Raw genomic sequence first — 13,858 nt, 5'->3', positions numbered from 1 at the left:
GGATGAGGTGGTTCAGAAGGCCGACGGAATACTTGCCTTTATTGGCCGAGGCATGGAATACAAGAACAGAAGAAATGGGAGCAGGAGTCGGCCATTCGGCCCCTCGAGCCTGCTCCGCCATTCAATACGACCATGGCTGATCCGATCATGGGCTCAGCTCCACTTCCCCGCCCGCTCCCCATAACCCTTCACTCCCTTATCGCTCAAAAATCTGTCTATCTCTGTCTTAAATATATTCAATGACCCAGCCTCCACAGCTCTCTGGGGCAGAGAATTCCACAGATTTACAACCCTCTGAGAGAAGAAATTCCTCCTCATCTCAGTTTTAAATGGGCGGCCCCTTATTCTAAGACCATGCCCCCTAGTTCTAGTCTCCCCCATCAGTGGGAACATCCTCTCTGCATCCACCTTGTCGAGCCCCCTCATAATCTGATACGTTTCGATAAGATCACCTCTCATTCTTCTGAACTCCAATGAGTAGAGGCCCAACCTCCTCAACCTTTCCTCATAAGTCAACCCCCTCATCCCCGGAATCAACCGAGTGAACCTTCTCTGAACTGCCTCCAAAGCAAGTGTATCCTTTCGTAAATACGGAGACCAAAACTGCACGCAGTACTCCAGGTGTGGCCTCACCAATCCCCTGTATAACTGGAGCAAGACTTCCCTGCTTTTATACTCCATCCCCCTTTGCAATAAAGGCCAAGATACCATTGGCCTTCCTGATCACTTGCTGTACCTGCAGACTATCCTTTTGTGTTTCATGCACAAGTAACCCCCAGGTCCCGCTGTACTGCGGCACTTTGCAATCCTTCTCCAATTAAATAATAACTTGCTCTTTGATTTTTTTTTCTGCCAAAGTGCATGACCTCACACTTTCCCACATTATACTCCATCGGCCAAATTTTTGCCCACTCACTGAGCCTGTCTATGTCCTTTTGTAGATGTTTTGTGTCCTCTCACACATTGCTTTTCCTCCCATCTTTGTATCGTCAGCAAACTTGGCTACGTTACACTCAGTCCCTTCTTCCAAGTCGTTAATGTAGATTGTAAATAATTGGGGACCCAGCACTGATCCCTGCGACACCCCACTGGTCACTGTTTGCCAACCGGAGGACACTGAGAAGTGGAGAGGAACAGAGGGACCTGGGAGTGCAGGTCCACAGATCGCTGAAGGTAGCAGGCCAGGTGGATAAGGTGGTTCAGAAGGCAGACGGAATATTTACCTTTATTGGCCGAGGCATGGAATACAAGATAAAAGAAGAAATCCCATTAGAACATCAAATTCTTACAGGGCTTGACCGGGTAGATGCAGGCAGGATGTTTCCCCCGGGCTGGGGAGTCGAGAACCAGGGGTCACAGTCTCAGGATAAGGGGTCGGCCATTTAGGACAGAGATGAGGAGGGCCCCCCTCCCTACCTCCCCATCCCGCCTTCATCGATCCCCCCCCACAAACTGCGTACCCCAGCCCCCCACTCCATCCCTCTCCCCAACTCCTGTTCGCAACCTCGCTGTCATATTTGACTCTGAAATGAGCTTACGACCACATATCTGCAGCGTAACTAAAACCGCCTATTCCCGCTTCCGTTACATCGCCCGTCTCCGCCCCCTGCCTCAGCTCTTCCGCTGCTGAAACCCTCACCCGTGCCTTTGTTACCTCCAGACTTGACTATTCCAACGCACTCCTGGCCGGCCTCCCACATTCTACCCGACGTAAACTAGAGCTGATCCAAAACTCGGCTGCCCCCGTGTCCTAACTCGCACCGAGTCCCGCTCACCCATCACCCGCTGTGCTCGCTGCCCCGTGTCCTAACTCACACCCAGTCCACTCACCCATCACCCCCTGTGCTCACTGCCCCATATCCTAACTCGCACCGAGTCCCACTCACCCATCACCCCCTGTACTCGCTGACCGACATTGCCTCCCGGTTAAGCAACGCCTCGATTTCAAAATTTCCATCCTCGTGTTCACATCCCCTCCATGGCCTCTTCATCCACCCCACCACCCCCCACCTCCCTATCTCTGTAACCCCCTCCAGACCCTACACCCCTCCCTATCTCTGTAACCTCCAGCCCCTACACCCCTCCCTATCTCTGTAACCTCCTCCAGCCCCTACACCCCTCCCTATCTCTGTAATCTCCTCCAGCCCCTACACCCCTCCCTATCACTGTACCCTCCTCCAGCCCCTACACCCCTCCCTATCTCTAACCTCCTCCAGCCCATACATCCCTCCCCATCTCTGTAACCTCCTCCAGACCCTACACCCCTCCCTATCACTGTACCCTCCTCCAGCCCCTACACACCTCCCTATCTCTGTAACCTCCTCCAGCTCATACATCCCTCCCTATCTCTGTAACCTCCTCCAGCCCCTATACCCCTCCCTATCTCTGTAACATCCTCTAGCCCCTGCACCCCTCCCTAACTTTGTAACCTCCTCCAGACCCTACACCCCTCCCTATCACTGTACATTCCTCCAGCCCCTACACCCCTCCCTATCACTGAAAACTCCTCCAGGCCCCTACACACCTCCCTATTTCTGTAATCTCCTCCAGCCCCTACACCCCTCCCTATCACTGTACCCTCCTCCAGCCCCTACACCTCTCCCTATCTCTGTAACCCCCTCCAGCCCCTACACCCCTCCCTATCTCTGCAACCCCCTCCAGTCCCTCCACCCCTCCCTATCTCTGTAACCCCCCCTCCAGTCCCACAAACCCCCCGAGATGTCTGCGTTCCCCTCATTCTGCCCCCCTGACCATCCCTGATTATAATCGCTCCACCATCGGTGGCCGTGCCTTCTGTTGCCTGGGCCCCAAGCTCTGGAACTCCCTCCCTAAACCTCTCCGCCTCTCTCTCCTCCTTCAAGACGCTCCTTAAAGCCCGCCTCTTTGACCCAGCTTTTGGTCACCTGTCCCTAACAGCTCCTTATGTGGCCCGGGGTCAGGTTCCGTACGGCAATCGCTGCTGTGAAGCGCCTCGCGGCGTCTCACTGCCTTAACGGCGGTGCGGAAAATGCAACTTTTTTGTTGCCCCCTTACCGTTCTCGGTTTGGAGCTTGGCCTTGCTTGACGCAAAGTCGTTAATGGCCCTCTGACCCTCCTCGGACTTGGTCCGATATTCGTTCATCTGGTCCTCCAACATCCGGCTCATCTTCTCCAGGTTAATCTGCAACAGCGAGGAAGTCACCTCTGATTCCCCGAGATAATCCAACAGAGAGTGAACATTTTGGGCGGAATTTTCCGGTCTCGGGGCCGGTGTCGGCAAGGGGGCGGGAACGCGAAGTCAACTGTGCGGCGCCCTCCGTTTGCGACACCGGCTCGAATTCCGGACTCCCGTCGTGTCCGCCGCGCCCCCTGGTGAACCGCCTGTGAAATCGGACCTGCTGCGGTCGCAGTTTGCGAAGTAATGTCCGCCTCGGGTGAGTGGGAATGCTTGCATTTTTTTTTTTGCCGATTTACGGTGTGGTGCAACGAGTCGTTTAGCGGGAATGTTGGCGGGGTGCACCTGTGGAATTCTCTACCGCAGAGAGTTGTTGAGGCCAGTTCGTTGGATATATTCAAAAGCGAGTTAAGTGTGGCCCTTACGGCCAAAGGGATCAAGGGGTATGGAGAGAAAGCAGGAATGGGGTACTGAAGTTGCATGATCAGCCATGATCTTATTGAATGGTGGTGCAGGCTCGAAGGGCCGAATGGCCTGCTCCTGCACCTATTTTCTATGTTTCTATATGTTAGGGAGGGATTGTGACCCAGCGACGATGAAGGAACGGCCGATATATTTCCAAGGCGAGATGGTGCGTGTGACACAGAGGGGAACATGGAGGTGGTGGTCTTCCCATGCGCCTGCTGCCCTTGTCCTTCTAGGCGGGTACAGGTTGCGGGTTTGGGAGGTGCTGCCGAAGAAGCGAGTTGCTGCAGTGCATCTTGTAGATGGCACTCTCTGGGCACTGGGTGAAATTGGCTAACTCAGTAGAGGCTGAAGATTGTACCTGTTTACAATTAATCTCTAAATGTCCCTAAGATTTTCCTATTTACAATTGATCTCCAAGTGACCCCAACATCGCCCGGTTTACAATTAGTCTCCAAATAACCTTCAGAGTCTCCCATTTACAATCGGGCTCCGAGATTGCCCCCCCCCCCCCCCCCCCACCGACTAAAAGATGGTGCACCTCCTGTTGCTTTTGTTTTTTTCTCCCGCCCAATCCATGGGGCGGAGAGTCGACCAATGTTCACAACTTTGAGTTTTTTCCGGTCGGGCTGGTGTTTGGGGCAAGTGCGGGGCAGAAGTGCACTTGGAGCAGAGCGGACGTGTCAAAATGTTAAGGGGGAGGGTCGCTGCGGACTCTGAACTGGGCCACCAGGGCGGGTTAGGATCAGGGTTCGGGTTAGGGTTCGGCTAGCCACACGCAACTTCCAGCCGGGGAGAGTTGTCGGGGGCACCGAGCGGCAGCCGATCCACTCCCGTGGGTCAATTTCCCAAGCTTGGTGGACAGGGGTCGCCGCCGGTCGATGGCGGGTCGGCATGTGCCCAACGGGGTGGCAACACGGGTAGCATGATGAAGATCACTACTGGAAAACAAATGGAAGGCAATTTCATAGGCTCTTAAGGAAAGGGGCAATTTCAGCCCATTGGTTGCTAGGTGACCCTCAGATTTTACCATTAGTCTCTAGGTGACCCCAGGATTTTACAATTGGTCTCTAGGTGATCCTAAGATTTTACAATTGGTCTCTAGGTGACCCTCGGATTTTACCATTAGTCTCTAGGTGACACTAGGATTTTACAATTGGTCTCGACATGATCCTACAATTTTACAATTGGTCTCCAGGTGACCCTAGGATGTAATCATTAGTCTCTAGGTGACCCTTGGATTCTACCATTTACCATTAGTCTCTAGGGGACACTAGGATTTTATAATTGGTCTCTAGGTTATCCTAGGATTTTACAATTGGTCTCGAGGTGACCCTAAGATTTTACAATTGGTCGCTAGGTGACCCTCGGATTTTACCATTAGTCTCGAGGTGACCCTAGGATTTTACAATTGGCCTCTACGTGATCCTACAATTTTACAATTGGTCTCTAGTTGACCCTAGGATGTTATCATTAGTCTCGACGTGACCCTAGAATGTTAAATTGGTCTCTAGGTGACCCTCGGATTTTACAATTGGTCTCTAGATGATCCTAGGATTTTACAATTGATGTCGAGGTGACCCTAGGATTTTACCATTGGTCTCTAGGTGACCCTAAGATGGTACAATTGGTCTCTAGGTGACCCTACCTTAGCCTTGATGACCTGCTCCATGTTGCAGGACACATCGTCCAGCTCCAGCTTGAACTCGCTCTTCTCCTTCTCCAGCTTCTGCTTGACCCGCTGCAGGTTGTCGATTTGCTCGCCCAACTCTGCCGCCGAGTCCGCGTGCTTCTTGCGCAGGGCGGCTGAGGTGGCCTCGTGCTGGAGGGTGGCCTCCTCAAAGTCACGGCGCAGCTTGAGGAACTCAGCCTCCCGCTTCTTGTTCATCTCCACCTGGGCGGAGGTGGCTCCCCCGGCCTCCTCCAGCCGCTCGCTGATCTCCTCCAGCTCGCGGGACAGGTCCGAGCGCTGCTTCTCAATCTTAGCCCGGGCCGCTCGCTCGGCCTCCAGCTCCTCCTCCAGCTCCTCGATCCGGGCCTGAGAGAGAGAGAGAGAGAGCACGAGAGACTGAGTGTGAGTGACAGTCGGAGGGAGAGAGACAGAGTGAGAGTGAGAGTCGGAGGGAGAGAGACAGAGTGAGAGTGAGAGAGAGAGAGAGAGAGAGCGCGAGAGAGTGAGTGTGAGTGACAGTCAGAGGGAGAGAGACAGAGTGAGTGAGTGAGAGTCGGAGGGAGAGAGACAGAGAGAGTGAGTGAGTGAGTGAGTGAGTGAGTGAGTGAGTGAGTGAGACAGAGAGAGCGAGAGTGAGAGCGAGAGAGCGAGAGAGTGAGAGAGTGAGTGAGAGAGAGTGAGACAGAGGGAGAGAGGGAGAGAGAGAGAGTGAGACAGAGGGAGAGAGAGAGAGTGAGACAGAGGGAGAGAGAGAGAGTGAGAGAGGGAGAGAGAGAGTGAGACAGAGGGAGAGAGACAGAGGGAGTGAGAGAGGGAGAGAAAGAGGGAGTGAGAGAGGGAGAGAAATAGAGAGTGAGAGAGGGAGAGAAATAGAGAGAGGCAGAGAGAGAGGAGAGAAAGAGGGAGAGAGTGAGAGAGAAAGAGAGAGAAAGTGAGAGAGTGAGAGAGTGAGAGAGAGAGACAGAGGGAGAGAGAGACAGACAGAGAGACCCCAGAGAGAGAGAGAGAGAAAGACAGAAAGAGACAGTGAGAGAAAGAGACAGAGAGAGAGAGAGAGACAGAGAGAGAGACAGACAGAGAGAGAGAGACAGAGAGACAGTGAGAGAGAGAGAGACAGACAGAAAGACAGAAAGACAGAGAGAGAGAGAGAGAGACAGTGAGAGAGAGAGAGAGACAGACAGACAGAAAGACAGAGAGAGACAGTGAGAGAGAGAGACAGACAGACAGAAAGACAGAGAGAGAGAGAGAGAGAGAGAGAGACAGAGAGACAGTGAGAGAGAGAGACAGACAGAAAGACAGAAAGACAGAGAGAGAGAGACAGTGGGAGAGAGAGAGAGACAGACAGACAGAAAGACAGAGAGAGACAGTGAGAGAGAGAGAGAGACAGACAGACAGAAAGACAGAGAGAGACAGTGAGAGACAGTGAGAGAGAGAGACAGACAGACAGAAAAAGAGAGAGAGAGAGCGAGAGAGACAGAGAGACAGTGAGAGAGAGAGACAGACAGAAAGACAGAAAGACACAGAGAGAGAGAGAGAGAGAGAGACAGTGAGAGAGAGAGAGAGAGACAGACAGACAGAAAGACAGAGAGAGAGAGTGAGAGAGAGAGAGAGACAGACAGACAGAAAGACAGAGAGAGACAGTGAGAGAGAGAGAGACAGACAGAAAGACAGAGAGAGACAGTGAGACAGTGAGGGAGAGAGAGAGACAGACAGACAGAAAGACAGAGAGAGAGAGAGACAGTGAGAGAGAGAGAGACAGACAGACAGAAAGACAGAGAGAGAGAGAGAGAGACAGAGAGACAGTGAGAGAGAGAGACAGAAAGACAGAGAGAGACAGTGAGAGAGAGAGAGACACAGAGAGAGAGAGAGAGAGAGAGACAGAGAGAGAGAGAGAGAGAGAGCGAGACAGTGAGAGAGAGATTACAATGTGACCGGTAACCCACCTGGAGCTCTTTGAGCTTTTTCTGTAGTTGAACAGACAGGGCCTGCTCATCCTCAATCCTGCTGTTCAGGTGACTGATTTCAAACTCTTTCCTAAATGGTAAATAAAAATGGTGGAGTGTGAATCGGATCAGGGGACAAACCCGGTTTCTCAGCTCAGGAAGTGTCAGTCCAGGAGAATCAGAGAGACCTTTCCCTCCCGTGTACTCTCCCTTCCCCCTTAAAACCACTCCTTCGGGAGCTCCACTGAGGGGGCTAAGGAGCTTTGAGACAATCGTCCCTTCAGCATCACACTTCAAATGAGAACAAAAGCGTGAGGAGAGAGAGAGAGAGAGAGAGAGCGCGAGAGTGAGCGAGAGAGACAGAGAGAGAGAGAGTGACAGAGAGAAAGAGTGACAAAGAGAAAGAGAGAGAGAGAGTGACAAAGAGTGAGACACGGAGAGAGACAGAGACAGAGATAGAGAGAGACTGAGAGAGAGAGAGAGAGAGAGAGAGAGAGAGAGAGAGAGAGAGGGTGAGAGAGGGATAGCGAGGCAGAGAGAGACAGAGAGAGAGAGAGAAAAAGCTCGGAGGTCAAAATTTAAAAGCACCTGCCAACCAATAAATGTTCCTCATTCGCAGCAATTAGTCTCTGAATGACCCTAATTAGTGTTCCCGGCCTTAAAGGGACAGACCAACTTGATCTGATGAGCAGAATAATACTGGCGAGGTTCGCGGGGTACGTACCATTAAGCGGTGAGAGCGAGGGATCTCGCCTCAGTGCGGGGGAGGGGTGGGGCGGAGAGACGGTGAAACTCAGGTTACTGCATAATATAAAAGTTCATGGGGTTGGGGTAATATATTAACATGGATAGAGGATTGGCTAACTAACAGAGAACAGAGAGTCGGGATAAATGGTTTATTCTCGGGATGGCAATCAGTAACTAGTGGGGTGCCGCAGGGATCAGTGCTGGGGCCCCAGCTATTTACAATCTATATTAACGACTTGGATGAAGGGATCGATTGTAACGTAGCCAAGTTTGCTGACGATACAAAGATGGGAAGGAAAGCAATGTGTGAGGAGGACACAAAAAATCTGCAAAAGGACACAGACAGGCTCAGTGAGTGGGCAAAAATTTGGCAGATGGAGTATAATGTGGGAAAATGTGAGATTATCCACTTTGGCAGAAATAATAGAAAAGCAAGTTATTATTTAAATGGAGAAAGATTGCAAAGTGCCGCAGTACAGCGGGACCTGGGGGTCCTTGTGCATGAAACACAAAAGGTTAGTCTGTAGGTACAGCAAGTGATCAGGAAGGACAATGGAATGTTGGCCTTTATTGCAACGGGGGATAGAGTATAAAAGCAGGGAAGTCTTGCTCCAGTTATACAGGGTATTGGTGAGGCCACACCTGGAGTACTGCGTGCAGTTTTGGTTTCCATATTTACGAAAGGATATACTTGCTTTGGAGGCAGTTCAGAGAAGGTTCACTCGGTTGATTCCGGAGATGAGGGGGTTGACTTATGAGGAAAGGTTGAGGAGGTTGGGCCTCTACTCATTGGAGTTCAGAAAAATAAGAGGTGCTCTTTGTTATATATGCAGACTTTAGATATACTCTCGGTGTAGTCACTGTACAGTTGCATAAGATGGAGACTTGTTACCTGATGTACGATCGATAAGGTTTACACTGTGTGTATATACTATGCTGGCACCACTCGAGGGCGCAACTGGTGGAGACCGGCATTTCCTGCCCCTGTGGAAAAGGCTGTCCACCAGAGGGCACTGCGGTGGGAGACCTGAGGGTCACCTGCATAGGTGCGCAGGGCCCAGTATAAAAGACTGCCCCACCTTGCTGGTGCCTCACTCTGGAGTTACGAATAAAGGATCAAGGTCACCACAGTTTGAGTCATTCATAAGTGCATTACAGACATGACAATCATATTGAAACGTATAAGGTAATGAGGGCGCTCAACAAGGTGGATGCAGAGAGGATGTTTCCACTGATGGGGGAGACTAGAACTAGGGGGCATGGTCTCAGAATAAGGGGCCGCCCATTTCAAACTGAGATGAGGAGGAATTTCTTCTCTCAGAGGATTGTAAATCTGTGGAATTCTCTGCCCCAGAGAGCTGTGGAGGCTGGGTCATTGAATATATTGAAGGTGGAGATAGACAGATTTTTGAGCGATAAGGGAGTGAAGGTTTATGGAGAGCGGGCGGGGAAGTGGAGCTGAGTCCATGATCGGATCAGCCATGATCGTATTAAATGGCGGAGCAGGCTCCAGTGTTTAAAATTAAAGCACATGGTATTGGGGGTAATGTACTGACGTGGATAGAGAACTGGTTGGCAGACAGGAAGCAGAGAGTCGGGATAAACGGGTCCTTTTCAGAATGGCAGGCAGTGACTAGTGGGGTGCCGCAGGGCTCAGTGCTGGGACCCCAGCTATTTACAATATACATCAATGATTTAGACGAAGGAATTGAATGTAATGTCTCCAAGTTTGCAGATGACACTAAGCTGGGTGGTGGTGTGAGCTGTGAGGAGGATGCTAAGAGGCTGCAGGGTGACTTGGACAGGTTAGGTGAGTGGGCAAATGCATGGCAGATGCAGTATAATGTGGATAAATGTGAGGTTATCCACTTTGGTGGCAAAAACACGAAGGCAGAATATTATCTGAATGGTGACAGATTAGGAAAAAGGGAGGTGCAACGAGACCTGGGTGTCATGGTACATCAGTCATTGAAAGTTGACATGCAGGTACAGCAGGCGGTGAAGAAGGCAAATGGTATGTTGGCCTTCATAGCGAGAGGATTTGAGTATAGGAGCAGGGAGGTCTTACTGCAGTTGTACAGGGCCTTGGTGAGGCCTCACCTGGAATATTGTGTTCAGTTTTGGTCTCCTAATCTGAGGAAGGACATTCTTGCTATTGAGGGAGTGCAGCGAAGGTTCACCAGACTGATTCCCGGGATGGCAGGACTGACATATGAAGAAAGACTGGATCGACTAGGCTTATATTCACTGGAGTTTAGAAGAATGAGAGGGGATCTCATAGAAACATATAAAATTCTGACGGGACTGGACAGGTTAGATGCGGGAAGAATGTTCCCGATGTTGGGGAAGTCCAGAACCAGGGGTCACAGTCTAAGGATAAGGGGTAAGCCATTTAGGACCGAGATGAGGAGAAACTTCTTCACCCAGAGAGTGGTGAACCTGTGGAATTCCCTGCCGCAGAGAGTTGTTGAGGCCAGTTCGTTAGATATATTCAAAAGGGAGTTAGATGTGGCCCTTACGGCTAAAGGGATCAAGGGGTATGGAGAGAAAGCAGGAAAGGGGTACTGAGGGAATGATCAGCCATGATTGGATTAAATGGTGGAGCAGGCTCGAGGGGCCGAATGGCCGACTCCTGCTCCTGTTTCTTGTGACTTACTTCTTCAGCTTCTCTTCCACCTGCTGCTTGTCATTCTCGAGGTCCATGACGTTCTCCTGGGAGAGTTTGAGGTCCCCTTCGAGCTTTCTCTTGGCCCTCTCCAGGTCCATCCGCACTTTCTTCTCCTGCTCCAGCGAACCCTCCAGCTGTAGTGGGGCAGAGGGAAGAAGTTACAGGACGGAACGGGAGAGTGGGGGAGGTTGTGAGGCCGCCCGATCTTAGCTCCTTCCTTCGCTTGGGGTCAAGGGTTGGTGTTTAGGCTTAGCATTAGGGTTAGGGTTTCCGGTTGAGGCTTCTGATTGGGGTTTGGGTTCGGGTTTGGGTTCAGGGCTGGGGTTTTTGATTAGGGGTTAGAGTTTAGGGTTAACGTTTATAATTGGGGTTTATGGTTGGTGGTTAAGACTGGGTTTAGGATTAGGGGTTTAGACTTAGGGTTAAGGTTTAAGGTTGAGGTTTCTGATTGGGGTTTAGGGTGTAGGGTGAGGGTTTTGATTGGGGTTTAGGATCGGGGGTCAGGGTTTATGATTGGGGTTTAGGGTCGGGGGTCAGGGTTTATGATTGGGGTTTAGGGTCAGGGTTTATGATTGGGGTTTAGGGTCAGGGTTTATGATTGGGGTTTAGGGTCGGGGGTCAGGGTTTATGATTGGGGTTTAGGGTCGGGGGTCAGGGTTTATGATTGGGGTTTAGGGTCAGGGTTTATGATTGGTGTTTAAGGTCGGGGGTCAGGATTTATGATTGGGGTTTAGGGTCAGGGTTTATGATTGGGGTTTAGGGTCGGGGGTCAGGATTTATGATTGGGGTTTAGGGTCAGGGTTTATGATTGGGGTTTAGGGTCGGGGGTCAGGATTTATGATTGGGGTTTAGGGTCAGGGTTTATGATTGGTGTTTAAGGTCGGGGGTCAGGATTTATGATTGGGGTTTAGGGGCGGGGTCAGGGTTTATGTTTGGGGTTTAGGGTCGGGGTCAGGGTTTATGATTGGAGTCTAGGGTCGGGGGTCAGGGTTTATGATTGGGGTTTAGGGTCGGGGGTCAGGGTTTATGATTGGGGTTTAGGGTAGGGGGTTAGGGTTTATGATTGGGATTTAGGGTCAGGGTTTATCATTGGGGTTTAGGGTCAGGGTTTAGGGTTTATGATTGGGGTTTAGGGTCAGGGTTTATGATTGGGGTTTAGGGTCGGGATTAGGGTTTATTATTGGGGTTTAGGGTCAGGGGTCAGGGTTTATGATTGGGGTTTAGGGTCGGAGGTTAGGGTTTATGATTGGGGTTTAGGGTCGGAGTTTAGGGTTTATGATTGGGGTTTAGGGTCGGAGTTTAGGGTTTATGATTGGGGTTTAGGGTCGGGGGTCAGGGTTTATGCTTGGGGTTTAGGGTCAGGGGTTAGGGTTTATGCTTGGAGTTTAGGGTCAGGGGTCAGGATTTATGATTGGGGTTTAGGGTCGGAGGTTAGGGTTTATGATTGGGGTTTAGGGTCGGGGTTAGGGTTTATGCTTGGGGTTTAGGGTCAGTGGTCAGGGTTTATGATTGGAGTTTAGGGTCGGAGGTTAGGGTTTATGATTGGGATTTAGGGTTGGGGGTCAGGGTTCATGCTTGGGGTTCAGCGTCGGGGGTCAGGGTTTATGATTGGGGTTCAGGGTCGGTGGTCAGGGTTTATGATTGGGGTTTAGGGTCGTGGGTCAGGGTTTATGATTGAGGCTTAGGGTCGGAGGTTAGGGGTTAGTGTTCGAGTTCAGGGTCGGGGGTTAGGGTTTATGCTTGGGGTTTAGGGTCGGGGGTCAGGGTTTATGATTGGGGTTTAGGGTCAGGGTTTATGATTGGGATTTAGGGTCAGGGGTCAGGGTTTATGATTGGGGTTTAGGGTTGGGGGGTCAGGATTTATGATTGGGGTTTAGGGTCGGAGGTCAGGGTTTATGATTGGGGTTTAGGGTCCGGGGTCAGGGTTAATGATTGGGGTTTAGGGTCAGGGGTCAGGGTTGGATTGAGAGCAACGACATTTACCACAGCTTTCCTGCTCTGGGTGTGGGCGGGGCTTACAGGCCAGGGTCGGAGGATGGGCCTTTCCGGCTCTGTGTGTGTGTGGGGGCGGGGTTGCTCAGTTACCCGGGGGGGCTGGAGTGATGGGGAGGTGCTTGGGTTACCACAGTCGTCCACTTGGTGGAGCTGTATAATTACACTTCTCCCTCCTTCTTGAAGAAGTAATTGTAACAAAATTATCACCATATGCTCTGTGTGCGGTGGGGGACACGGTGGGCCGGGGGGGGGTCTGTGGGGATGGGGAGGTGCTTATGTTACCACAGTAGTCCACTAGGTGGAGCTATATAATTACACTTCTCCCTCCTTATTGAAGAAGTAATTGTAACAAAATTATCACCATATGCTCTGTGTGTGGTGGGGGACGCGGTGGGCGGGGGGGGTGGGGGGCTGTGGGGATGGGGAGGCGCTTACGCTACCACAGTAGTCCACTAGGTGGAGCTATATAATTACACCTCTCTCCTTATTGAAGAAGTAATTGTAACAAAATTATCACTATATGCTCTGTATGCGTGATGGGGGGGGGGCGTGATGGTGGGTGGTGGGGGGGGTGCTGCTCACAGGCCGGGGATGGAGACCGGGCCTTTCCTGCTCTGTGTGTGTGGGGTGGGAAGGTGGGGCAGACATACTCACATCGTCCACCTGTTGCTCCAGTTTGGACTTGGCCTTGGTCAGGCTGTTGACCTTGTCCTCCTCCCCCTGGAGGTCATCCAGGGTCTGCTGGTGCGCCTCCTGCAGGGCTTTCTTCTCCTTGGTCAGCTTGGCGATGATGTCGTCCAGGGCAGCCATCTCCTCCGTCAGGTTCTTCACCTGTGGAAGGTTTCAGAAGATACCTGGAGTCAAGTTCCTTCCCGCACGGAGCAAGTCGAAGGGTTAATCACACACTCATTGAAAGAGCAGGAGCCGGCCATTCGGCCCCTCGAGCCTGCTCCGCCATTCAATACGACCATGGCTGATCCGATCGTGGACTCAGCTCCACTTCCCCGCCCGCTCCCCATAACCCTTCACTTCCTTATCGCTCAAAAATCTGTCTATCTCCGCCTTAAATATATTCAATGACCCAGCCTCCACAGCTCTCTGGGGCAGAGAATTCCACAGATTTACAACCCTCTGAGAGAAGAAATTCCTCCTCATCCCAGTTTTAAATGGGCGGCCCCTTATTCTGAGACACTGCCCCCTAGTTCTAGATTTCC

General features: G+C 51.5%; 1 protein-coding gene across 1 annotated transcript in view; it reads right to left on the bottom strand.

Annotated features, from left to right (window-relative positions):
* LOC139257693 (myosin-7-like) overlaps positions 1-13,858 on the bottom strand; it is an 87,890-nt gene that overhangs the window by 35,419 nt on the left and 38,613 nt on the right. Inside the window, 5 exon segments of the mRNA XM_070874584.1 lie at positions 3,034-3,160; positions 5,268-5,657; positions 7,235-7,325; positions 10,638-10,783; positions 13,299-13,475. Of these exon segments, the coding sequence (XP_070730685.1) occupies positions 3,034-3,160; positions 5,268-5,657; positions 7,235-7,325; positions 10,638-10,783; positions 13,299-13,475 (931 nt within the window).

Source organism: Pristiophorus japonicus, unplaced genomic scaffold, assembly GCF_044704955.1.
Source record: "Pristiophorus japonicus isolate sPriJap1 unplaced genomic scaffold, sPriJap1.hap1 HAP1_SCAFFOLD_897, whole genome shotgun sequence".
Lineage (NCBI taxonomy): Eukaryota > Metazoa > Chordata > Chondrichthyes > Pristiophoridae > Pristiophorus > Pristiophorus japonicus.
This window is presented reverse-complemented; position numbering and strand designations above follow the sequence as displayed.